Source organism: Corylus avellana, chromosome 4 (genome assembly GCF_965113065.1).
Source record: "Corylus avellana chromosome 4, dhCorAvel1.hap1.2, whole genome shotgun sequence".
Classification (NCBI taxonomy): Eukaryota; Viridiplantae; Streptophyta; class Magnoliopsida; order Fagales; family Betulaceae; genus Corylus; species Corylus avellana.
In genome coordinates this window covers 1,288,214-1,313,745 of record NC_142493.1, presented here as the reverse complement: position 1 = coordinate 1,313,745, position 25,532 = coordinate 1,288,214, and the positions used below count along the sequence as shown (strand labels likewise).

Genomic DNA, 25,532 nt, shown 5'->3' with positions numbered 1-25,532 from the left:
ATGTATCAACTAACCGACCACATATGTTGTGTTTGTCGAGTTCATATGAGGTTTGCGGATCTTATAAAATAAATGTATCAAGTATGTTTTATATATTTTTACAAAATTAATATGACTAGCTATCATATTAATATTACTAGACTGATCAATTTAACATTAAGTGTTGTTTATTACATATTTTTTTATATCATAATTAAAATTATTTTTGATATATATATATATATATATATATATATATATAATTAAAATTAATATAAGTTTTTGACGTGTCATGCTTGACACGTCAAAAGTTTTTGACGTGCCATGCATGGCACGTCAAAAGTTTTTGACGTGCCAAACATGGCACGTCAAAAAATTATAATATATATATATATATATATATATATATTATCTTATTTAAACTATTTTCATAAAATTTTATTTATTTAAATGTTATTAAAATAGTATTTACTCTATCATATATATATATATATTTATTCTCTCCAATTAAAATTAATTAGAGAATAAATAAATAAACAAATTAATATTCTAGATGTATAGATATATAATTAAATGTATCAACTAACCGGCCGCATATGTTGTGTTTGTCGAATTCATATGAGGTTTGCAGGTCTTATAAAATAAATGTAACAAGTATGTTTTATATATTTTTATAAGAATAATATGGGTAGCTATCATATTAATATTACTAGACTGATCAATTAACGCATGCATACATATATACTAATGATAATAAACTATAATTTATACTAATGACAATAAAAATTAATTTTTTATGCCAATTAACATTAATTGTTTGTTAATGCATATTTGTTTATATCAAAATTATTGTTAATTTTTTTTTTATTAAAAAAAGTTTTTGACGTGTGGAATTGACACGTCAAAAGTTTTTGACGTGTGAAATTTACACGTCAAAAGTTTTTGACGTGTCAAATTGACACGTCAAAAGTTTTTGACGTGTCGATTCCACACGTCAAAAACTTTTGACGTGTCAATTCCACACGTCAAAAAACTTTTGACGTGTAAAAAAAGACACGTCAACAAAAATTTTTTTGACGTGCTTGCTTAGACACGTCAAAAGTTTTTGACGTGGCAAACATAAGTTACTGTTTGCCACGTCAAAAAACACACATTTTTTTGTAGTGAATCATTATGATTTTATTATAACATATTAGAACCTAAACCCTATAGTTATCAATTTCCATGAAACCTATGAAAACCTAGGATTAATTAACACTTTAGATGTAATTAACCAATTTCAATAGCATTCCTAATGTTCGCATACCTAAAGCCCCAAATTAATTCAAACCATATAAAATTAGGGTTTTATGTTCATATTTTACCAATAGGTAAAATTAGAGTTTCAACCCATTAATTAAATAACCCGAAACTTGAACAATGCATAGCAATCCACTACACACAAAAACCACGAGTTAATTTTAAGAATTAGGCTTCTAATTAAAATTCCCCAAACAAACATGCTTTTAAGCTTCTAATCTAATGGATAGAACAGAAAATCATAAGAGGAAGGTTAGAGATTTACCCTACAACAATCTATGGTCGGAAATTCTATTTTCGTTCATCACTTTCGTCCTTTTTCTTTTTCTTTCTTCTTCTTCTTTTTCTTCTCGGCAGCAACTCTCTCTCTCAACCATGTGTGTGTGTGTAGATGAGGAGAAGAAAGGGAAAGGGAAGTGGGACGAAGGGAGAAGAGAGGGGGGAGAAGAGCACATGAGTTTTGGGAGAAGGGAGAAGATAATGTTATCTTCTTTCATCCAATCACAGCCCGACACGTGGCACTAGTTATATCTCCTTTTTATTTTAAAGCCTCATCTTTTATAAATTGTTATATTACCCCACCTTATATTAATTCTATTTTTTTATTCTCTTTAATTCCTCATACTACTTTTATTTATTCTAACCACAACTTATTATTACCATTAATCATTTACCACATTATAACGTATTATTACACTTTATTATTCTAATACCATTAACCTATTTTATTTATTAATCGATTGTCACACTAACATTATTATTATTAATCAATCTCATATATATCTCAATTATGATAAAGTTATTATTATTATTATATCTATTATTCTAAATTATTTCATGCATTATTTATTCTACTAGTTAATTCAAATTACTATGAGGTTACTAGTAATAAACTTAATTATTTTCTCAGGTCTTACACTATACCTGCGATCGAGCGCACTCGGGAAAATTTATGTTAACTTTCCGCTGTTATTTGCTTTAAACCGACTTAGTTTACTTACTTTGCTAGGATTAGGGTTGTGGGAGCCCTAATTCCGTCCTTTACTAATACTAGGAGTCTTGGGGCTATAAATATATAATTATAGCCTTTTGAAATAACAGTTTATGTTATTTAATCAGTTTTCTTTCAATAAGAATTACTTAGAGGAGTTTTCTTCATATTTTTCCTTAAAACCTTAGATAGACTCTATAGTTTTGAGAAGAATTCTTAGATCATTGATAGACTCAAGTTATTTATCCATCTTCTTGTATTGTTTTACTCGCTTATACTTAGTCAGGCTACATCACCCGGCAAGGTCCCCCCTTGGTGGCACTATACTCGTGCATGATCCAATCAGTGCGCGTGCCCTTGGGACCCCGGCCCTTGTAGAAAACCAAGGTCTTGTTCGTACCAATCAAGCTGTCACTGCTAGACCGGATGGAGCAGTCCTTACCGGTGGTCTTCCAGTAGCCTTCGAAGGTGACCTTATTTCGATGTAATTAAGGATACCAGTTCCTTGGGCCGGTAGAAGAAGAACCAGTCCCGTTGGTCAACTTTAGGACCGACAACTCTAAATTTAGCAAGAACATAACACAATTAGCATGTTTCATGCCCCCAGCCAAATTAATTAACAAAAAGTAAATTAACTTGTTCAAAGAGAAAAAAGTATTGACACGATGGGGCCGAGGTAAAGTAAAGTGCACCACAAATTATGCTTTTTGAGCTGAAGTAATTAAAGGCAGTGTTTGCGAAAGGGCTGGGGCTGGCACTGTTTTAGGACTGGTACTGTAGCACATTTTTTAGGAATATGTATTTAATTGGTTTTAGTGAAAAAGTTTTGTGGAGAAAAGTGAAAAAATATATTTTATATGAAAAAATGTAAAAAATTTGTTGTCTAGTGATTTTTTTATTTGAATAATAATAAAAAAAATGATTGATATGGTATAAAAAGTATAAATGTTTGAATTAATTTTGAGGTGAATTTTTTTTTTTTTTGGGATTGAGGCCGGCCCTGGTACAGTGCCAGCCTAGGGCCATTGGCAAACAGGGCCAAAAGTACCACGGCAGTCGGCAAAGATCCCTTTCCTCCAAAAGTGGAGCGTTTCTTTTTCTTTTTATTTTTTCTGGGCAAATTTACGGGGAGAATGGGAAGGGGAAGAGAACATCAAAATACAAGAAAGTGGCATGGCCCGCCGCATGGGTACTCAACTCAGAGAAATAACAACAAAAAAACCAAACCATTCTTGGAAATGATTTTGATAGTGCTGTTATCCACATTAGTAAGAGAACTTAAAAAATGAGTAATTAAAAAAAGTTTCCTCTTCAAATTCGGGAGAAAGTCAGAGGTTTTAGGCTCAGCAGAAATTTTGCAACTTACTAAAGTTTTAATGAAGGTGCAATCTTCAACTATAAGCTTTTCTAAATTATAGAGGTTATCAAGTAAACCTGTTGTGAAAAAAATGGTCAATTGGGCACATGTGCGCAATGTCATGGACTTCAGAAGAGATAAACACTTTGGTTGTACTGGCCCCTCCCATATCCTCCTTAGATTCTTCATATATATATATAATATATGTAGAGGTATTCAAGTGATCCAAGAACAATATTTATAGCACCAGATGTTTTACATACAATTTCATTGCGATCATCTTCTTCCCAAGCATATCTACGTACATCATCATCTTCATTAGCATCTGCTTCACAGTCTTCTTTGCGAGCATCTATTTCATCTATAATAACTTCAACCTCATTACACTCAATTCCCCCACAACAAAACATTTTAGTTGTTTCATATTTCCAATCCCAAAATCTGATAGGTTCTTAACAGTGGCATGCCGTTCCAAGAAAAATGCTGTTGAATATTGGAGTACCTCCTTAATCTCTGTAGGAATATCCACACCGTTTATGTATTTCAAACATCTCTCTGAGGGAGTCGAGACATAGTGCGCTTGACATGATGGCCAATAGTAAATCTGAAATGTGACAGTGATGGGTGCACCCACATTGGGCTATTCAATAGAAAGTGCCACACAAGTTCCACTCTTGGAAAATAGAATTTAAGAGTGTTCAAACTCTCCAAGGTACATACTTCAGTAACAATAGCTTCCACACATGCACTCCATCGTTTGTCATCTGGATTCACACTCATATTTAACTCCTCTAAGTGGGACAGTGCCGAAATTATGCCACAAGGAACCACTACATCTGATTGCATGGCTCTCCTACCATTACTCAGATATGCACAAAATGAAACTTCCAAGCATGTGAGATTAGTTAACTCCTTAATCTCCTTAGGTAAATCCATAATATCTGTCCCTTCAATATCAAGAACCTCAAGCCGCTTGAGTTCTCCAACTTTCGGAGACAATATCAGGAAACGATGACAATCATTTAAAAACAGTCTTTTGAGGCTAACCAATCTGACAATAGACTTTGGCAAAGACTTGATACCAGTCTTGGATAAGTTCATGATTTGGAGAGCAGGCATCTAATCAAAAAATGAGGGAGGGATCGTTCTCAATTTATAGTTTCTCTAAAGGAACAATGTCGAGAGCACAGGGCACCTTGGATTCTTGGGTAAATCAGATAACTCATGGTGGCGGAGCCACGTTGCCTCACGGCCCCCCCAAAGATTTTTATTTTATTTCATTTTTTTGGTTTTAATTCACGGCACCCTCAAAATAAAAAATAAAAAAAAAAAAAATCTTTTTACAAAAAATTCTGTTCTTTTTACCCTCAAAATTCTTTTTTGTTTTAACTCACGGCACCTTCAAAAAAATTGTTTTAACCCATGGCACCCTCCAAAAAATTCTAGACAAATTTTTTTTTTTTTTTTTTGTATTTTTATCTTTTTGATATAATGTCGACATGTTACATTTTTAATATATCAATTTGAGAACATATTTATGAACTTTTATAGATATTTTTTGTAATGCATATATTGTATGAATTATCAAATTTTAAGGATAAAAAAAAATTTTAAACGCAAAAAAAATTTTAGTGCCACATCAAATATAAAATGACCGGCTCTACCACTGGTATTGGAGGACTTCTTTCGTGCATATACTTTTCACAGTCCTCTTTCGTGCATATCCTTTTCACAGGGGTAGTGGAGGACTTCTTTTTTAAAAGTCATGTCCAATACGATTATTGCAGTAAAAGATAATTTCAAGAAATGAGTGATAACTTAAGGAGACCAATGCCATTCACGTTTATTCTATTCCCATACCAACACAACTTGTCAAACAAGGGAATGAAATGTGTGTATATAATTGGTTCACTTTCCGTTTGTTAAAGGCTTTAGAGGTTTTAGTGGAAATATATTTTTTTTGACGTTCTTTTTTTGGAAAAATGAAAAGTACGGATGTTTTGTATGAAAAAGTGAAAATTTTTTGTTTTGTAATGATTTTTTTTTTAACAATAATAAAAAGTTATTGGTGTAATATAAAAAGTAAGAATGTTGAAAAAATGAAAAAGTAAGATAATAGTATCAAGTCTCAAAGGCCTTTGCCAAACGAAACCTAGGAGTTGTTTGTTATCAATTTGTGAAAAAAAAAAAAAAGAAAAAAAAAAGAATAATAATTAGTATAGAAAAGTAAAAAAAATAATATTGAAAAGTGAAAATTTTTGTTTTATAATGATTTCTTTATTTGAATAGTAATAAAAAATAAATGATATGATATAAAAAGTAAATCAGTGGCGGAGCCACGTTGCCCTTTGGGGGTGCTGTGGCACCCCCAAGGATTTTAATTTAATTTAATTATTATTATTTTTTTGGTTTTAACCCAAGGCACCCTCAAAATAAAAAATAAAGAAAAAAAAAATCTTTTTACAAAAAATTCTATTCTTTTTACGCTCAAAATTATTTTTTGTTTTAACTCAAGGCACCCTCAAAAAATTCTAGACAATTTTTTTTTTTTTTTTGTATTTTTATATTTTTGATATAATGTCGACATGTTACATTTTTAATATATCAATTTGAGCACATATTTATGAACTTTTATAGATATTTTTTGTAATACATATATTGTGTGAATTATCAAATTTTTAGGGTAAAGAAAATTTGTAAGACGCAAAAAAAAAATTTAGTGGGACCCTCAATATAAAATGGCTGGCTCCACCACTGATAACTCATTGTCCATTAGGTAAATCTTTTTGGCATTCTCCCAAGCCTCATCCTTGGGCGGCTCTGTTAATCCTAAACCACCGCACATGAGACATGATTGAAGTATCTCACGTGAATCACGTTGAATAATTGTATCAGAGTATATTTCCAAACCCATAGAAAATGTTTTCCAGTCCATATCTGAAGTTTCAGGTTCTATCCCAATTTCTTCAATTTCAAATTTCTTATCTGGCCCAAAAGCTTTAAATTCTACCCCAATTTGGTCAACTATTTCACCAGAATTCGATTTCAACTCAAATGCTTCAACAAACGCCTCTCCTTGATAGCTATCACATATTTACAATTGTTGAAGAAAATTTTCAAATTCATAAAGTTTAACATAATCCATTAGCATGGATTTATGAGCTTTTTTTGCTGCATTTCCCTATACGAACACGAATTTTTTTGGAGAAATTTTAAAACATTTTAACACAACAAAGCCATTGTGAACAATTTTTGGACCTCCAAACATGAGTCCATATTTATTGAACAGTGGCCACACAATCTAACTAGGATTAAATCTAACGCCACAAATTTTCAATTGCCCAAAAAGTGCCAACACACCCTCTTGCTAAAAAGCATCCATACCCAAACGGGATTCGATACCATATGATAAGGACAAAGTGATAAGTTTTTTTTTTTCCTAAAAAAAATAAAAAAAATTATAAGGACACATGTTAAATAAAAATAAAAATAAAAAATTGAAAATCTATATTTCCCAAATCTGTCCACCACCGCGCCTGACCCATCCAACTCAAGCAATGCCAACAAAGATCACCGTCAGGAAAAACAAAAACTCAAGAAAGCAAACCCAAATGAATAAACAAAAATAAAAAAATGGGAATTAAAAAAAAAAAAAAAAAAACGAGTATGTGAGAATATCCTTCATCATGATTTGACAACTCTTGGCTAGGTAATTCTCGATCCACAAAGCTCAAGAAAGATATATATATATATATATATATATATATATATATATATATATATATATATATAAACTGAGAGATTATTGTATTGCTCAGAGCGACCACACTAGAACTGGATCCCAAAACAAACTTAATTTCTACCTCCTGAAGGAGAAAGAAGCCACAAGAGTTTCGCATTTACCACTAAGTTAGAGCTCATTTGAGGTTTTTTTTTTTTTTTTTTAATTTTTTTCTTCTTCTAACTTTTACTCCATTGTATATATGAGAATTTATCTTTTTCCAACTTTTATTCCTTTTTCTTTTGTCATTGACATGGAAACTATTCCAAAGAAACTCTTATTGGATGTCAAACGCATCACTGAAACATGTTGTCTGACTTATTAAGGCCCATGTTGTCTGACTTATTAGTCAAGCATTGGTCTATACCTTCCCATTGAAACACTGCTTCCTTACTAAGAGAGGAGCCACTGTGGTATATTTTATCGTCCTTGATATCATCCAACCGTCCCTTTTGAAACAAATGACACAGAACAAAGTCACCCTGCATAATGTGAAAGGGGGAATGTATTAAATTGAAAAGATATATCTAAGAATGTCACACAAAAAATCTAAGCATATATCATGCCCACAATTTCCAGACCTGAATGAAAGTCAATTTTTTTATTTATTTTATTCAAAGCAGGAAAGGGGGAAAAGGGGAATGAATGAAAGTCAATTTTTGGAGTAACTAACCATGACAATAAGGTAACGGACTACATATTGGCAGAAATACATAAAAATTATTGATGTAATGGCACAAGGGTACATTTATTCTAAGAGAAAAAATTAGAGGAAAATATTACTTTTTATAAGTAAATGGGTTTCCTAGTTCGAATCCCCATTCCCCATTTCCCTCCCCTTTTGTGAACATGCCACAAAATAAATAAATAAATAAATGGATTTCATTAAAAACCAATGGGCACATTCAAGTACACAAAAAATATATAAGAGGACATTTAATTAGAAAAAAAAAAAGGAGTCATGAAAACTAGAAATGCGCAAACAATCATAAGCAATCATCCACTGAAAAAGGGTATGAAAAAATAAGGCATTTAGCTACGCCACCATCCTCTTGTTGTCTTCAAAGCTCCGATCATTCATTTCTTTCCAAATGCACCACATCAAACAGAGTGGGATCATCTTCCACAAAGTTTCACTTTGAGAATTACCAATCTTCCTTCTCCAACAAGTGAGGAGATCTCTCACCTGACGTGGCATGACCCATGCTAAGCCCAACAAACCAAAAATAGAGTACCATAAGGAACTAAGTATCTTGCAATCACTACAAAAATGGTGATAATTTTTGACCAGGAGTTTTTGACGTGTCAATGGTATTGACACGTCAAAAACCTCTTTTGACATGTGGTTTTTGACGTTTATCAACGGTCAAAAGGGTGGGTGTCAAAAATCCCAGATTTTTGACGTGTCTACAGTGACACGTCAAAAATAATTAACCGTCTTTCAATTTCGTCTCTCTAATGTGGATGATGTCCTCCGCCATGACCATGCGGATGATGTCCCCCACCATGACCATGTGGATGATGCCCTCCGCCATGACACTGCCCACCGTGATGTCCTCCACCGTGGCCCGGCCCTCCATGATGCCCCTTTCCATGATGCCCATGACCATGACCATGCCCGCCGTGATGTCCACCTTCATGGCAGTGCCCTCCTCCGCCATGACCATGCTCTCCGCCGTGATGCCCTTTGCCATGACCGTGCTGGCCGTGGTGTCCCTCAACATGTGGAAGACAATGATTTCCGTGGTGAGACATTGTTCCAAGTGTTGCTCAGAAGTCAGAAAATTGGAACTTGGAAGATGAGTTTGTTGGGAGATTATGTTGAAGGCCGTTGGTATATATAGAGCAATGGGTAGATAGAGATCATAATCAATGAAGACTTAAGCGCGTTCATCAAGAACACGGCTTTAACTTGGAGATCAAGTATATATGAATTGCGTGCAAATGTTTTATGTTCAGATTATCCATATCATGTGAATACATTGACTAGAAATAGATTCTTTTCTTCTCCTTGAAGGAAAGCGTGTGGTCGGTGATACGGATATCGAACTCATCAATTAATTATTTGCCAAAGCTTTTTTTTTTTTTAATAAAAAATGATCGCATTTATCCTAAACACTAAACAGCAGATTTTCTGTGAATTTTATTTTATTTTATTTGAAGTAGCGTATCCCCCCGTGATTTGAGCGTTACCATCAGTTACAGAAGAGCTTTAGTCTTACGTTTGACGTGTCCACCGACAAATTTACTCTGTTTTCTTAAAGCTGAAACTTCTATTGTGGGTCGTAACCCGTGAATAATATAACTAACAGGAGCCGGATTTATGCCATAACTTACGGTTGGGAAACCTTCGCCGCACATTGCGACTCTACTTTGAATTGAATAAGAACAGAACAGGGGAAGGGAAGGGAAAATTTTTGGATTTGGATGTTCAAGTTGTTAATAATTAGGCTACTATTATGAAAAAAGTCTATATAAAATTTACTTTCACAATTTTTTGACAAATAATTTCCGTGATTCAATCAAAAAGTTCAGGTATGGTCTGGTGTTCATAGTTTTATTCTAATAAAGACAAAAGCTAGAGGCAGGGGAGTTGCATACTTGCATGCAGAGTACCGTGGAAAATTACAGAGGGAGAGAAAACGGTAAAGTGTCGGACGATTATTAATTTTGTACTTTAGTTTCCCAACAAAGTAACGGAGGTTTGCTCCCCACCTTACACGAATCCAGACAAAGTTCCCTTCATCCAACGGACGCCACTTCAAAAGTTTTTAATTTTGTAGTTTGTTCTCTACACAATTGGGCTAAGCTCTTAACACAAATCATAAATGCATATCCAACTCAATAGCTCAGTTCTTTCTGTTGCTCTATGAACTTCTCACTTGTCAGAATCTTTTTGGCAATGAGATTTGACTGATAGGAGTCGATTGCTGGAAATCCCTTTTCAGGAGCGTATGGAGAAACCCATCATCAGAAAATGCTCTCAGCAGCTCTGGTTAGTCATCTTCGTCCACGTCAAAAATATTTTTGACGTGCTAAATTCAGCAAGTCAAAAATATTTTTGACGTGTTAGTTTTATCACGTCAAAAATTTTGGCTATTAAAAAAAATTTTAAATTAAAAAATTTAATTAATTTAAATTATTTTTCAATTAAAATTATATATATATATATATATACACGCTGGTCAGACTCTCTCCCCTCCCCCCAGCTCTCTCCTCTCTTCTTTTCTCTTTTCTCCATTTTGGTTACTCCCCCCCCCCGGGCATTTTCGTTACCCCCCCTCCCAACTCTCTTCCTCTCTTCTTTTCTCCATTTTCTTACTCTCTCTCTTCTTTCTTCTTTTCTCTTTTCTCCATTTTCTTACTCTCTCTCTTCTTTTCTCTTTTCTCAATGCCCCCCCCCCCCCCCCCCCAGCTCTCTCCCTCTCTTATTTTCTCCATTTTCTTACTCTCTCTTCTTTCCTTCATTTTCAAAAACTCAAAACCAAAAAATCTTCAAAAATCAAAAACCCAAACCCAAAAAATCTTCTTATCTTCTATTCTTCTTCTTCTCTTTTCCTTTTTTTTTTTTTTTTTTTTTTTTTTGCAGATCTACTTCTCTTCTCTTTTTATTTTTCTTCTTTTTCTTCTTCCCTCTAGAGGGAGCTGGCCGGCTGCAGAGAGAAGCTAGGGAGATTTTGAGAGGAGAGAGAGAGAGAGTTGAGTCTGGAAATGAGAGAAAAATGACCAAATATATAAAAGAATTATAAAGGGGAAAAAAGAGGGAAAGAAGATAGGAAAAATAGGGAAAAAAGTTAAAAATCTCGCTTTTTTTTTAGTGACGTGCTAACATTTAACATGTCAAAAATTTATGACGTGTTATAATTAACACGTCAAAAACAGTTTTTTTTTTTCCTAGCAAAAATAATTTTTGACGTGCTGGTTTTAGCACGTCAAAAATTTCTAACGTGCTAAAAGTTGCACGTCAAAAATAAACCAGATTTAAATAAAAAAATAAATAAATAAACAGTAATAATTTCTGACGTACTGGATTTCGGCACGTCAGAAATTTCTGACATGCCAAAACCCAGCACGTCAGAAACTATATATATATATATATATAAATCAATACAGAAGATAAACCAATTTAAAAAAAAAAAAAATTGAAACAGTAATAATTTTTGACGTGCTGGGTTTTGGCACGTCAGAAATTATATATATATATATATATATATATATATATACATATATTAAAATAATAATTTTTATTAGCCTTTTGACGTGCCAAAAGACTAATAAAAAATATATTTTATTTATATATGTATATTTCTGATTTAATATATATATATATATATATATATATATAATATAATAAAACAAAAATAATATGATAAATTATTATATTTTTAATTATATAATATAATGAAATGAAATTAAATATAATGTGTATTATTTTTTTAACGTGCCATGTGTGGCACGTCAAAAACTTTTATATATATATATATATATATATATATATATATATATATATATTATTTAAATTATTATAAATTTTATTAAAATTATATTTACTCTATCATATATTTACTCTATCCAATTAAAATTAATTAGAGAATAAATAAATTAATATTCTAGATGTATAGATAATTAGATGTATCAACTAATCGACCACATATGTTGTGTTTGTCTAGTTCATATAAGGTTTGCGGGTCTTATAAAATAAATATATCAAGTATGTTTTATATATTTTTACAAAACTAATATGGCTAACTATCATATTAATATTACTAGACTGATCAATTTATGCATGCATGATATATATATATATATATATATATATATATATATATATATATATACCAAGTAATTTATACTCATATGATAAACTATAATTTTCCTATCCAATCAAAATTAATTTTTTATGCCAATTAACATTAATTGTTTTTTAATACATATTTTTTTATATCAAAATTAAAATTAGTTTTGATATATATATATATATATATATATATATATATATATATAAAATTAAAATTAATATTTTTTTGACGTGTCATGCTTGACACGTCAAAACATTTTGACGTGCCATGCATGACACGTCAAAAGTTTTTGACGCGCCATGTGTGGCACGTCAAAAACTTATAATATATATATATATATATATATATATATAAAATTAAAATTAATATTTTTTTGACGTGTCATGCTTGACACGTCAAAACATTTTGACGTGCCATGCATGACACGTCAAAAGTTTTTGACGCGCCATGTGTGGCACGTCAAAAACTTAATATATATATATATATATATATATATATATATATTATCTTATTTAAATTATTATAAATTTTATTTATTTAAATTTTATTAAAATTATATTTACTCTATCGTATATTTACTCTATCAAATTAAAATTAATTAGAGAATAAATAAATTAATATTTTAGATGTATCAACTAACCGACCATATATGTTGTATTTGTCGAGTTCATATGAAGTTTGCGGGTCTTATAAAATAAATGTATCAAGTATGTTTTATATATTTTTACAAAAATAATATGGTTAGCTATCATATTAATATTACTAGACTGATCAATTTATGCATGCATGATATATATATATATATATATATGATGTTCAAATTAATATTAATGAAATGTTGAATTATATGCTTGCATGTAATAATTATATTAATTGGTACACAATATATATATATAGAATGATTATGCATGCATATATTTATATATTAATTGGCATGCATGTGATATATATATATATACACGCATGCATACATATATACTAAGTAATTTATACTAATGATAATAAACTATAATTTATACTAATGACAATAAAAATTAATTTTTTATGCCAATTAACATTAATTGTTTTTTAATGCATATTTGTTTATATCAAAATTAATGTTAATTTTTTTTTTATTAAAAAAAGTTTTTGACGTGTAGGATTGACACGTCAAAAACTTTTGACGTGTTAATTCCACACGTCAAAAGTTTTTGACGTGTCATCAAAACTTTTTGACGTGTCAAATTGACACGTCAAAAAGTTTTAACGTGTTAAACTACACGTCAAAACTTTTTGACGTGTTAAAATAAGACACGTCAACAATATTTTTTTTGACGTGTCTGCTTTGACGTGTTACTATTTGCCACGTCAAAAAACATCTATTTTTTTGTAGTGAATGGAGCAAGAGGTGGTCAACAAGATTCCCATGCAACATCAATGTACTACAACAATTTTCCACTTTCTTAAGTTGTCCGTAGTAAGAATCTTACCTAAAGCTATAGACCAAGCATATAAAGCCAATCTCAAAGGGGTTCTGCTATGCCAAATATACCTCCAAGGGAAGAGAATGATGTGATGGGGGACTATAAGATATTATAGAACGATTTTACATCAAACAACCCTTTCTTGGAGGGTTTCCAACAAAGCTTGTCAGCACCATCTTGATTAGATCTTCCCTCATTACACTAACTGCCATATTTAACGGTCACTACCTTTCTCCAGAGAGCCTCTCTCTTATAGGCGTAATGCCTATTGACTAAGAAAGGAATTGGTTTTTGCTTGAATTGATCGAGTACAATTTCCTTTCAATTTATCCATTGTAGCCATTACTTGAATTCGCGCAAATGTGTCCATTCCCCCCAAATTGATTTGACGAGGAATCCATTTTTGTGAACAAACACAACCTCTACACACACCTAGGAACACCCCTTCATGCATATCCATACAAGAGAACAGTACCATGGTGGGAAGTTGTTCGAAATAGAAAAGAAGAATGAGGTCATGATTGGAAGTAAATATGGTCCCCGCTTTTTGAATAGTGTCCTAAAGATGGTCTTCCCAATTTGTGTTTTCCCCACAGAAAATTAAAGTGTCCATCCACAAATAGAAGATGAGAGATATCAAGCCCATCAGAATTCCCAATCTCCCACAGAGAAGCTAGACAACAATCCCCTGCTCACTACAATAGAAATCATCATACATAAAGCGTCCATCACAATGACAAACAACAGTGGAGATTGAGGCTCCCCTTGTCTTGAGCCACTAAAAAAACTGGAGGGAGTGTTATTCACCAAAATCTAAAAACGCACTAATAAGATACAATGAGCTATCCATGTACACCATTTCCCCCCCAAAACCACTCTTCATCAGCATATACAGCAGAAAATCCCAATTAATATAATCATAAGCTTTTTCTAAATCCAATTTACAAAGCACACTCGACTTCCCATATTTTATTATATAATCAAGGCATACATTAGCAATAAGAACAGGGTCTAGCATATGCCTTTGCGGATGAAGGCATTTTGAGACAAATAATCTTCTCGAAAACGATCTTTAGCCTGATAGCTGGAACCTTGACAATAATTTTGTAAATGCCACTGAGGAGACTAATCGGGCAAAAATCATTTCAACAGCCCCATAAATCTTTGGAATGAGAGAAATGAATGTGGTAATTAGGCTCCTTTCAAACTTACGTCTAGCATGGAAATCACGCAAGACTTTCATGATGATTTCTTTTAAAAGATTACTTAGAGCATTCCCAATGGAGGAGCTATATTTTTATGTAAAATGGCTTCTTAAAACTCACTTTTATCTAATTTAATTAAGCCATTTTTAAATGTCTCTACATCTGATTAGCTATATTTTTATCTATTCTATTAAAATATTATTAAAAGTAATAAAAGTTTTGGAAAAAAAGAACATGTGAGAGGAAAAGTAGGAAAATATTTGAGAAAAAAGAGAAAATAGGTGAGAAACAATGAAAAATAAAATAGCTCCCTTGAAAAGTACTGCTACATTTAGCTTTTTTTTTAGCTCTTCCAATCAAATAGTTATTTTACATTTTCTTTTGGCTAATCCAATATAGGAGATTTTTTAAACATTTGAAGAGTCATTTTAGATAAAAGTAACATTTGACTTTTCCATTAAGAATGCTCTTAGAGAGGGGAAAAGTGAGAAAATAACAACCCAACAACTTTAAGTTGGTTAAGGAATGAAAAGCGGAACAAAGGAAAGAGAAAAGGAGCTGGAAAACAGAGCACACAAGCTCTCAATATATATATAAGAAAGCACCCCTTTTAATATCTAATTAATAGCTTTAAATTCCCAATTCCAGACAACAAAATTGGAATTCCGATCATGTAAAAAAACAGCCTTGGTAGATATCCATCAAGAAGCTGCTTCATCCACAGGTCATGGGAAAAAAGAGTTTATTTATTTATTTATTTTTAATTTAGTAAATGCCAAAAATATTGTACGTGTTAAAAGCATACGCTTCTACCTTTGGACGCATACCAGGGTAGGTGAAGATTTTCCATGCTTCTTCAGTAGAAGCGTAAATTGATTGGGAGCTGCATGCGCTTATCTATTAGCAAGGTAAGCCACTTATTTCAAGTCATATGCAGGTACATTCAAATACGCTTAATTTATAATTAGTAACACAAAATGCCTTCGAAAATCCCTTAATCATATATTCATATATCATATCATCATCATCGTTATATATATAAAAGCCGAAACCCTTCCCAAAAGTGTCTTAAAATTGCGACATGTGGTGTGGACCTATTTTTTTTAAAGGTTAAACCAGTTTTTTAAGGCATAATTTTTTAACCGGTTTTTTAAGAGTGAACTGTTTTTTTTTTTTTAACCGGTCATTAATTAGTGTCATTAATTACGTTAATTATATTTCAAAAGTTTTTCATAGATAAATTAAGTATTATTAATGTCCGAATCAAATAAGGAAACAAAAAATATAAATCAAATTTAATATGTATTAATAAATTTAGGATTCTCAAAAAAAAAAAAAAAAAGACGTTATATATGTATAAAACTGGTTTTTTCTTAAAAAACCGGTCATTTATTGCGTTAATTATATTTCAATATAATCCATATGTCATTAATTATATTATAATCCATGTATTCTTCTTGCTAATTTTTTTTCTATACTATTCATTTTAAATCATATATACTTATAGGAACAAAGATTGAAATTTTTTATTTAAAAAGGTGAAATATATTTTTATACGTCTTTTTAACTTATAATAAAAAATGATATGTCTAACTTTTAAAATTAAATTATAATGAAAAGGTTTTTTTTTTTTTTTGATAAGTTAGTTTATATAAATAAGGTAGTTTATATAAATAAAGAAAAAAATGTATTTTCCAGGATCGTTACATCCTAATTGAACCCATACATGGGCTTATGCAAGGTACATTTGGTATGCTAGACTCAAAATAGATCGAGGAGGGATATGAATTGGTAATCCTAAGTATCAATATTACGAGGCATAACATGTTATTATTAATTATTCATTTGTTTGGTTACAACATTAGAATTAACTATTGGATTGCATCTTATATTATAGATTATAGATATAATGGTTTTTTTATAATTTACAATTTTATATTTTTAAATCTGTTTATATATAACACTATACAATATTTATTTATACATTACACATTAACTAAAAACAACAAGTATTTATGTAAATACTTTATATAAAAAATTATATTAATCAACATGTTCATATATTTATATAAATAAGTTTGTAATATAAACTACCATAATATGTACTAGTTTATATCATAGGCGAATAAAAGATATTATGGAGTTGTGCGGACATGTCAAAATATATATATATATATATAAAACAAGAGCAAAACAGTGAAAGCATCAAGAGAAAGCAGAAAGAAGATCCTACCTGGTAAGGTATATCATGATTATGTTTGCCTTCATAATGCACCTCTATTTCACGCCCCGAGTGATCAAAGCTATGCCTTTTCTTTGCGCAACATCCACGAGAAGCGCACCTATAATAACTAAGAGCACCACTCAACAAACCCTTCTCACCATATTTTCGCCAGTTGTAACCATCAGAAGATGGTGTTTTCACAAAAGGACCAATTGGGATCCATTCATTTTCGCTCTTCGCTGGTGAAAGTCCTTTTTCTGGTAGAGTCAGGGTTGAAAGAGGTGGAAGTGATTTAGGCCAGGACACCCCACCTTTATCCTGAGAAACGTTAAGCAAAGAAAATATAATAAGAAACATAAACAATTTACTTATTTACATGATCTTATATGAGGAGCTGTTTCTTGATGGTTGCCATGCGGAGCTCATGCCACAAAATTGATAGTTTGAATAACATAAGCCACAGTCCACATATGTAGGGGGCATGTGCCAACCACATATAACATAAGACTCTTCTCCCCACAAAACTTACAAAGTTCACAACTAATAACAATACATAAAGATTTGACAGGAGGGCTGATTTCAATTTTCAAGAACCTTTGAAAGGAGAAAGAAATCATTACTTCACAGCAAGTTTTGGCCTGTGCCTTTTTAAGAACTTGACCAAGATATAAAATTTCTGTTTTGGAGTACACATATGTGGCTTTTAACTTTGTAATAGATTCTACACGACATTCAAAAACACTCCACAAACCATGAAAACACGAATTCTAAATAATTAGTGAAGTATCTTCTCTTCCTTTCGCTGGGACAAGACATGTACACTCACTTAGGAAAAAGAAAAAAGAACAAAAATCCAAAATATTAGAAAAGTAAGAACTACTGGTAGCAACAATCCACCCATGTATTCTGCCACCGAGGCCTCCTTAAAGTGAGCAATGTTTAAACAATACCAAGAAAGCTTCCTTCAAAGTCATATCTCCAACCCACACCGCATGCCAACACCGGCTCCTAGACCTATCTCCCACCGGCACCTCAAATATATATAAAAAATAATTAAAAAAATTGATGCCTGGAAAATATACATTTTACTTTTTTTTTTTTTTTTGACATATCCGCACAAGAGGAAGAGGGGGATTCGAATTAGTGACCTCCACTTCATTAAGTGTGGTCCCAGCCGATTGAGCTACCTCTTAGGAACAAAATATACATTTTACTGAAGCATGGACTAGAGCGCAAAGAAAAGTAATATTCAAAGTGAAATTCCACACGAAAGCCCCCTTAGACCTAATTAACTCAAAAAGTCAAAACTACACCAAGTTAATATTAATATACATTTTAGTTTAATGTCAAAACCAAGTTGATATTAATATACATTTTAGTTTAATGTCAAAACTTAATGGAACATTCTAACTAGTTTCAGTGCTATTAAAATCCAATACCAAGTTAATATTAACAATCAATACCAATTACATTAACTACAAGAACCCAAGGGGTAGCTCAGTCGACTAAGTATCACGCTTCATGAAACGAAAATTACTAGTTCAAATTTCTATTTCCGCTCTTTTCGGTTCAAAATAATTACTCATATAATTTTTTTTTTTTTTTTTAAAAAGCATTAATTACAAAACAATGTAAGAGCAAATTGCAAATTAAAGGATTATGTGGGAAAATGATCATTTCCATTTCAAATTTTCTCAATTTTCTCTATTTAGTGCATTTTGAAGGGTAGTATTATCCAAAAAAATTAAATGATGATAGTGCATTTTAATGCACTATCCTTTAAAATGCACTAAATGGAGGAAATTGAGAAAAATTAAAATGGACAGATCCTTTTCCGATTATGTGAGGGCAGAAAGAAGAATCGTACCCGTTGAGGGCGGGTCGCAGTAAGGCACCCCTTGGTGGCCCAATACTCGTGCATGATCCAATCAGTGCGCGTGCCATTGGGAACATGGCCCTTATAGTAAACCAAGGTCTTCCTCATACCAATGTCACTGGACGACCTGCTGGACCGGATAGGAAAGTCCTTACCTGTGCTTTCCCAGTAGCCCGCCGTGGTGGTTCGCCAACGATGGGAATTGGTTCGCCAATGATGTAAATCCAGAGTATTTTTGTCCAGATTGTCACCAATTTTGAAGCCCAGATTACTAGCAATTTTGCTGTGCGGAGTACTAGGGAGTAGGACGCCAGCATCCCTCTGGTCGTCAAGCCGGCGGAAGAAGAACCACTCCCGTTGGTCCGACTTTATGACCGACAACTCTAAATTTAGCAAGAACATAACACAAGCATGTATCATGCATGCGCCGGCCCCCAGCAAAATTAACAAAAAGGAAATTAACTTGTTTAAAGAGATGGAAGAGAAAAAGTACCAGGCAAATCCCAGGGCTCATAGTCGTAAAAGTTCACTTCGCCAATTGACTGGACCTCGGACTCACGGCCCTCGTTCTTCAACCTCAGGTAGTGGTCTATGAGTTGCTCCTCCGTAGGGCTAAACATGAAACCTAGACGGAACGATGCCGTTGAGTTCGCCGCCGCCCCTTTCTCTTCTTTTCTCTTCCATCCAACAACCGTTGCCATCCTTTCCCCTTCCGCTCAAGAAACAACAAGAGAGCTTTTTTATTTTTTTGCTCGCAGTTCGAAAGGATCAACGCAATTTCCACTCTGCCCAATATTGCAATCCGGAGCAATATCTAATAGGACAGGGGCATATATGAGAGAGCAGAAGACTCTTATCTATCCAATATATAGATATAGATATATAAGATGGATATAGTCTTGTATATGAGTGGAGGAGAAGGGTATCTATCTATCAAGTAAGGGTAAAATTGGTAATCTCTGTTTCTTCTTGAGTCAACGGCTAAGCATTGGGAGCCGGAAGCTCCATATCTTTTACTCTGCATCGAGTTCCTGATCACCGTCTGCGCGCGTGTTGTTGATTTCGTTGAGCTGCTATACTCATATATTAAAGGTTAGTCTTCTTATCCATTTCTGTCACTACTATTTGGATTTGGAGGTTTACGCTAATGAATTTCTCCAGCCTGTTAGACAATTTGTATGCTTTTTTTCTTTTTTGATTCGGAAAAATCTCACAACTGAATGCACCTGGAGTGTTCAATTTGGCTGGGACTTTGTTAAACCTGATCCGATCGTTTTGGGCGATCCAATATCGAATTTTTTTTTTTCCTCTCTTTCTCTCTGTGTTTTGTATCAAATGAAAGAACTTACGAAGGGATCAAATAACTCATTCGGTAAAGGAAAAGGAAAAGGGAGGGGCTTTTGTATGTTAAATGAAGCCTAAAATACCATCTTGGAATGTGAAAGAGTTGAATGAGAAGATCAAAGAATGAGGAGATTGCTTTGGGATGAATAGAGATAGCTTTGGGATGAATTGGTTGGAGTTATGAGTTGGCGGGAGAAGCCTCTGTGCATTGAAGAAAGCTCTCATTAAACGATGCAAGTCTCGTTTGTCAACACTTGTTAGGACAAGTTTTTGCTTTTTAACAAAATAAAATAAAAATATTAACAAACAAATCAAGACACAAAATACTTAATAAAATATTCAAAATTACTTTTATCTTTATATTACGTCACAATCAAAAAAACAAAAATTACTATCCAAAATTTTTTACCAAATGTATTGTAATCTTTTACTTGACCCCATGGGTATAATGGCGGTCTAACATTAAGAATAGTATGCCAAGGAAGAAAATATATTACATGTATTTGAGCTCTATTGTGGACTAAGAATATGTTTAGGATAGCGTTAGGAGGTAAAGCTTTTAAAGGCAAAAAGAGCTTTTTACAAAAAGCTTCAATTTTAAGTTTTTTTCAAAAGTGTATTTTGACTATTTTTATAATAAAAATTCAAGAAGCACTTTTGAAATTTATTTATTTTTTTTATCAAATATGCCAACTTTTTGTTTGGCACAACCTTTTAGGTATTAAAAGTACTTTCTACACTCCACGCAACATCAAAGAAGCTCTAAAAAAGCCAGCCCCCCTCAACACCCAGCATTGTTGCCTGCCCCTGCCACTGCCACTGCCACAATGCTATCTCAACTATCCCTTAGAAAAGCATTTCTCAAATAAGATGAGGCCGAAGTATAAGAAAACATCCAATTCCATATTCTACAACACAACTTTCTAGCAATTATAAAAGAAAAATCCAACTACATGTCTTCTATTAGAGAGAGGAGGCAACAGACTCAGTATCTAAAGGTATTAAGCAATTGGGAACTAAGCACTCAATGGCATAGTTGATACAAGAGTATGAGCATAGGAGAGAGAAAGCAGTCCAAGGATAGAATGCATCAACTTAACAATTATATAACCTGCATAGGGCAAACACAGACTAATTCCCATTAGGGAAAATCTCAAGCACTCAACAATCTCATATGTTGATTGGAACAAAAATGTCATCCAAGTAACTCGGACGGCCGCTTCTCCACTTCAGTGCTACCCACCAATTCTACTCACCCTTGATCTTCTTTAAATCTTTACTGGATACTTCCTCAATCAACAGGTGCTTAAGATTTGGACAATTATAGAAACTCAGCCATTCTAATCTTGGTGCAATGTGTAAACTACTAGAGATGCTAACTAATCCAGGCATGTAATTAGGTGAAATCCTCTTCAAATTTGGGAGAAAGTCAGAGGTTTTATGCTCAACAGAAATTTCACAACTTACCAAAGTTTTAATGGAGAGACAATCTTCAACTGTAAGCTCTTCTAAATTATAAAGGTTATCAAGTAAACCTGTTGTGAAAATAGTGGTCAATTGGGGACATGTGCACAATGTCAAGAATGTCAGAAGAGATAAACACTTTGGTTGTACTGGCTCCTCCCATGAAGTATTCAAGTGATCCAAGAACAATTTTTTTAGCACCAAATGTTTTAGATACAATTCCATTGCAACCATCTTCTCTGTGAGCCTCTACTTCATCATCTTCTTCATGAGCATCTGCTTCTTCTTCATGAGCGTTTGCTTCATAATATTCTTTGCGAGCATCGGCTTCACTGTCTTCTTTTTGAGCTTCTGGTTCATCTATAATAACTTCAACCTCATTACATTCCCCCACAACACAACATTTTAGTTGCCTCATATTTCCAATCCCAAAATTTGATAACTTTTTAACAATTGCATGCCGTTCCAAGAAAAATGCAGTTGAATATTGGTGTACCTTATGAATCTCTCTAGGAACAGCCACACCATTTATGTAATTCAAACATCTCTCCCATCGTTCCAACTCAAACTCAACATCGCGAGGGAGTCGAGACATAATGCGCTTGACATGATGGCCAACAGTAAATCTGAAATTTGACAGTACTGATGGATGCACCCACATTGGGCTATTCAATAGAAAGTGCCTCACAAATTCGACTCTTGGAAAATAGAATTTAAGAGTGTTCAAACTCTACAAGCTACATACTTCAGTAACAATAGCTTCCACACATGCATTCCACCGTTTGTTATCTGGATTCACACTGATCATCAACTCCTCTAAATGGGACAATGCAGAAATTATTCCACAAGTAACCACTACATCTGATTGCATGGCTCTCCCACCATTACTCATACATGCATAAAGGGAAACTTTCAAGCATGTGAGATTAGTTAACTTCTTAATCTCCTTAGGTAAATCCATAATATCTGTCCCTTCAAGATCAAGAACCTCAAGTTGCTTGAGTTTAACAACTTTGGGTGACAATATCATGAAACAATGACAATCATTTAAAAACAGTCTTTTGAGGGTGACCAATCTGAGAATGGACTCCGGCAAAGACTTGATACCAGTCCTAGATAAGTTCAGGATTTGGAGAGCAGGCATGTAATCAAAAAATGAGGGAGGAATTGTTCTCAATTTATAGTTTCTTTGAAGGAACAATGTCGAGAGCACAGGGCACCTTGGATTCTTAGGTAAAACAGATAACTCATTGTCCATTAGGTAAATCTTTTTGGCATTCTCCCAATCCTCTTCCTTTGGCATTTCAGTTAATCCTAAACCACGCCACATAAGACATGATTGATGTGCCTCACCTTGAATAATAGAAAAGGTTTTCTAGTTCATATCTGAAGTTTCAGGTTCTATCCCAATTTCTTCAATTTCAAATTTCTTATCTTGCCCAGAAGCTTCAAATTCTACCCCAATTTCTTTAATTTTTTCACCAGAACTTGATTTCATCCCAACTGCTTCAACCTCAAACACCATTCCTTGAGACTCTGAAGTTATTTGTTTTTCAATTCCTTCCTCTGCAAAAGGTTCCAGTAAAAAATCTGCAATAATAAAAAAAAATGTTCTAAAAATATGCAGTGGAAATACTATAATAGAAGTCAAAAAAGAGGAAACTTTAAATAATTTAAAACAGACATGATTTTAATTTCATTGCAGTGGAAATTACCAACAACTAAAGTGATAACATTTCATGTTTGGCACAGCCAGTTCCACCCCATTAATCAACGACAACCAATGTAAAAGTATCATCTTCACTAATGAATATGATTCCAAGGCTTGCAGGAGCGAAATAGGAAAAGAAGGATTCATGCATGCAACCAATCAATTGAGCGAAAGTTTTGCAGAAGTCGGTGGATAGCTATCACATAACCCATTTACAATTGTTGAAGCAACTTTCAAATTCATAAAGTTTAACATAACCCATTAGCATGATTTTACAAGCCTTTTTTGCTGCATTTCCCTACACAAACATGAAATGTTTTTGGGACATTTTGAAACATTTGAACACAATCAAGGCATTATGAAAACTATTCCAAGAAATATCTTATTGGATGTTAAACGTTTCACTCAAAGACCAATGTTCTTGCTAAAACATGTTGTCTGATTTACTAGTCAAGTGTTGGTCTATATATACCGTCAAATTGCAACAGTACTTCCTTAGCAAGATCCGGTGGGTCAGCATTAAGATCCAACGGCTCCAAATTGTCAGCATAAGAGGACTTGGCAGTAATAAGAGAGGAGGAGACAGAGGTATATATTTTATCCTCCTTGATATCATCGAACTCTTCCTTTTGAAACAAATGACACAGAACAAAGGTATCCTGCATAATGTGAAAGGTAGAATATGTATCAAATTGAAAAGATATATCTAAGAATGTCACACAAAAAATAAAAAATAAAAATAAAAAACAGCATAGGGCAATGAAAAAAGTGGTTTCCAAGAAACTCCAATGTGAATTGAGAAATGATTGACGTCAATAATTTATTCATATTCTTTTAGAGCATTCCCAGCAGCTTTTTCGTCTCCTATATTTAAGGATCAAAATTACTTTTTGTTTTCCTATGTCAAAATACACCCCAATAATCTCTTTTAATCATTCACTATATCATTAAAATATTTGTTTTTTTTTTAATTATATTATATATATGAGATGAGAGATAAGAGATAATTGTGAGATATGAGAGGAGAGAGGAGAGATGAGAGATGAGAGGGAATCATTTTTTTATTTTATTTTACTAATCATAAGGATTGCAATAGTGGAACCCAAAACATTGGGTTCCGTTATAGTAATCATAATGTTTAGGGTTCATTTAGGGAGTCTGCTGTGGGATTTTTTTGCCATTTTTTTGACATATTCCCTAAACTTAGGGAACAGACTTCCTTATAAGAACTCTGCTGAAAATGCTCTTATACATTCAATAGATAAATGAACCGTTGTGGGTCTTTGTTACCCAACGGAGGGTCTGTGACCCACAATGGGTCACAAGTGACCCTCCGGTGGGTCATTTGTGACCCAAAGTACTAGCTAGGTCACAAGGTGACCCTCCTTTGTCGTGGGTCACCAAGGTGACCTACCGTTGGGTCACAAAGTGAGACACATTAGGATTTCACATAAGGGGGTATTTGGAACGAAATGAAATTTCTATAGACTAAAGTGAGAGATTTTAAACTTTTGAGAATATTTACAAAAGGCGCGTAAATTCAGGGGTAAGTGAAATTTAATAATAAAAAATAAAAAATCAACAATGTACTAAAGTTGTCATACAAACTGAAGTGCTTTGAGTGTGAAACAAAAATCAATAATAACTAGAGTGAAAGGACAGATCGTTGTTGATTGATGACTTCGGGGGAAAATTGTGTGGGGGTTAGTTTGTCTATTGAACGCGTTTTCTGTTCTTTTGAATTTTGATATAGATAGAATCAACACCGACTTTAGCTCAAGAGCTAAAAGTCGTTGGCCCTGCAGTGCAATTATCTCAAGTAGGTAATTGTCTAGTGTGTGAACAACCATCCCTTTTCCTCGATGATCTCATTGCATGGAAATTTTTTTGTCTTAAACAAATCCCTACTTGGCTTGAATTTCATAAAGTCTTACTAGTGTGCTCTATTATTGTGTTTTATTAGTATGCTTAAAAATAACTAAAATTGCGTAACATGAGAATCTACTGCTTCGTTAAAGTGGGACCATCCAATTTAAGCC

General features: G+C 33.0%; 2 protein-coding genes and 1 pseudogene across 2 annotated transcripts; all 3 read right to left on the bottom strand.

Moving 5' to 3' along the window:
* Positions 1–4,132: 4,132 nt before the first annotated feature.
* Positions 4,133–4,745, bottom strand: LOC148586095 (disease resistance protein At4g27190-like). Its single transcript, XM_088515259.1, is given in 2 exon segments — positions 4,133–4,285; positions 4,287–4,745. Coding segments are annotated over 2 exon segments (612 nt in total).
* A 1,609-nt stretch (positions 4,746–6,354) lies between these two features.
* On the bottom strand, positions 6,355–19,781 carry LOC132177168 (uncharacterized). The gene is made up of 5 exons (XM_088515258.1): positions 19,468–19,781; positions 18,966–19,357; positions 17,108–17,416; positions 7,708–7,889; positions 6,355–6,709 (listed from the first exon to the last, which is right to left on the bottom strand). The coding sequence occupies exons 1-5, from the start codon at positions 19,673–19,675 to the stop codon at positions 6,355–6,357; spliced, it is 1,446 nt and encodes a 481-aa protein (XP_088371384.1). The 5' UTR covers positions 19,676–19,781.
* A 2,062-nt stretch (positions 19,782–21,843) lies between these two features.
* LOC148586094 (putative disease resistance protein At4g10780) lies at positions 21,844–23,111 on the bottom strand (annotated as a pseudogene).
* Positions 23,112–25,532: the final 2,421 nt, after the last annotated feature.

What these genes read in the sequence shown, in the direction of transcription:
- LOC132177168 (XM_088515258.1), bottom strand. Translation starts at nt 19,675, where the DNA reads ATGGCAACGGTTGTTGGATGGAAGAGAAAAGAAGAGAAAGGGGCGGCG. An exon ending in CTGCGACCCGCCCTCAACGG is followed by an intron (nt 17,417 to 18,965) that starts GTACGATTCTTC and finishes AACGTTTCTCAG; the next exon opens with GATAAAGGTGGGGTGTCCTG. An exon ending in ATCATGATATACCTTACCAG is followed by an intron (nt 7,890 to 17,107) that starts GTAGGATCTTCT and finishes CACATTATGCAG; the next exon opens with GGTGACTTTGTTCTGTGTCA.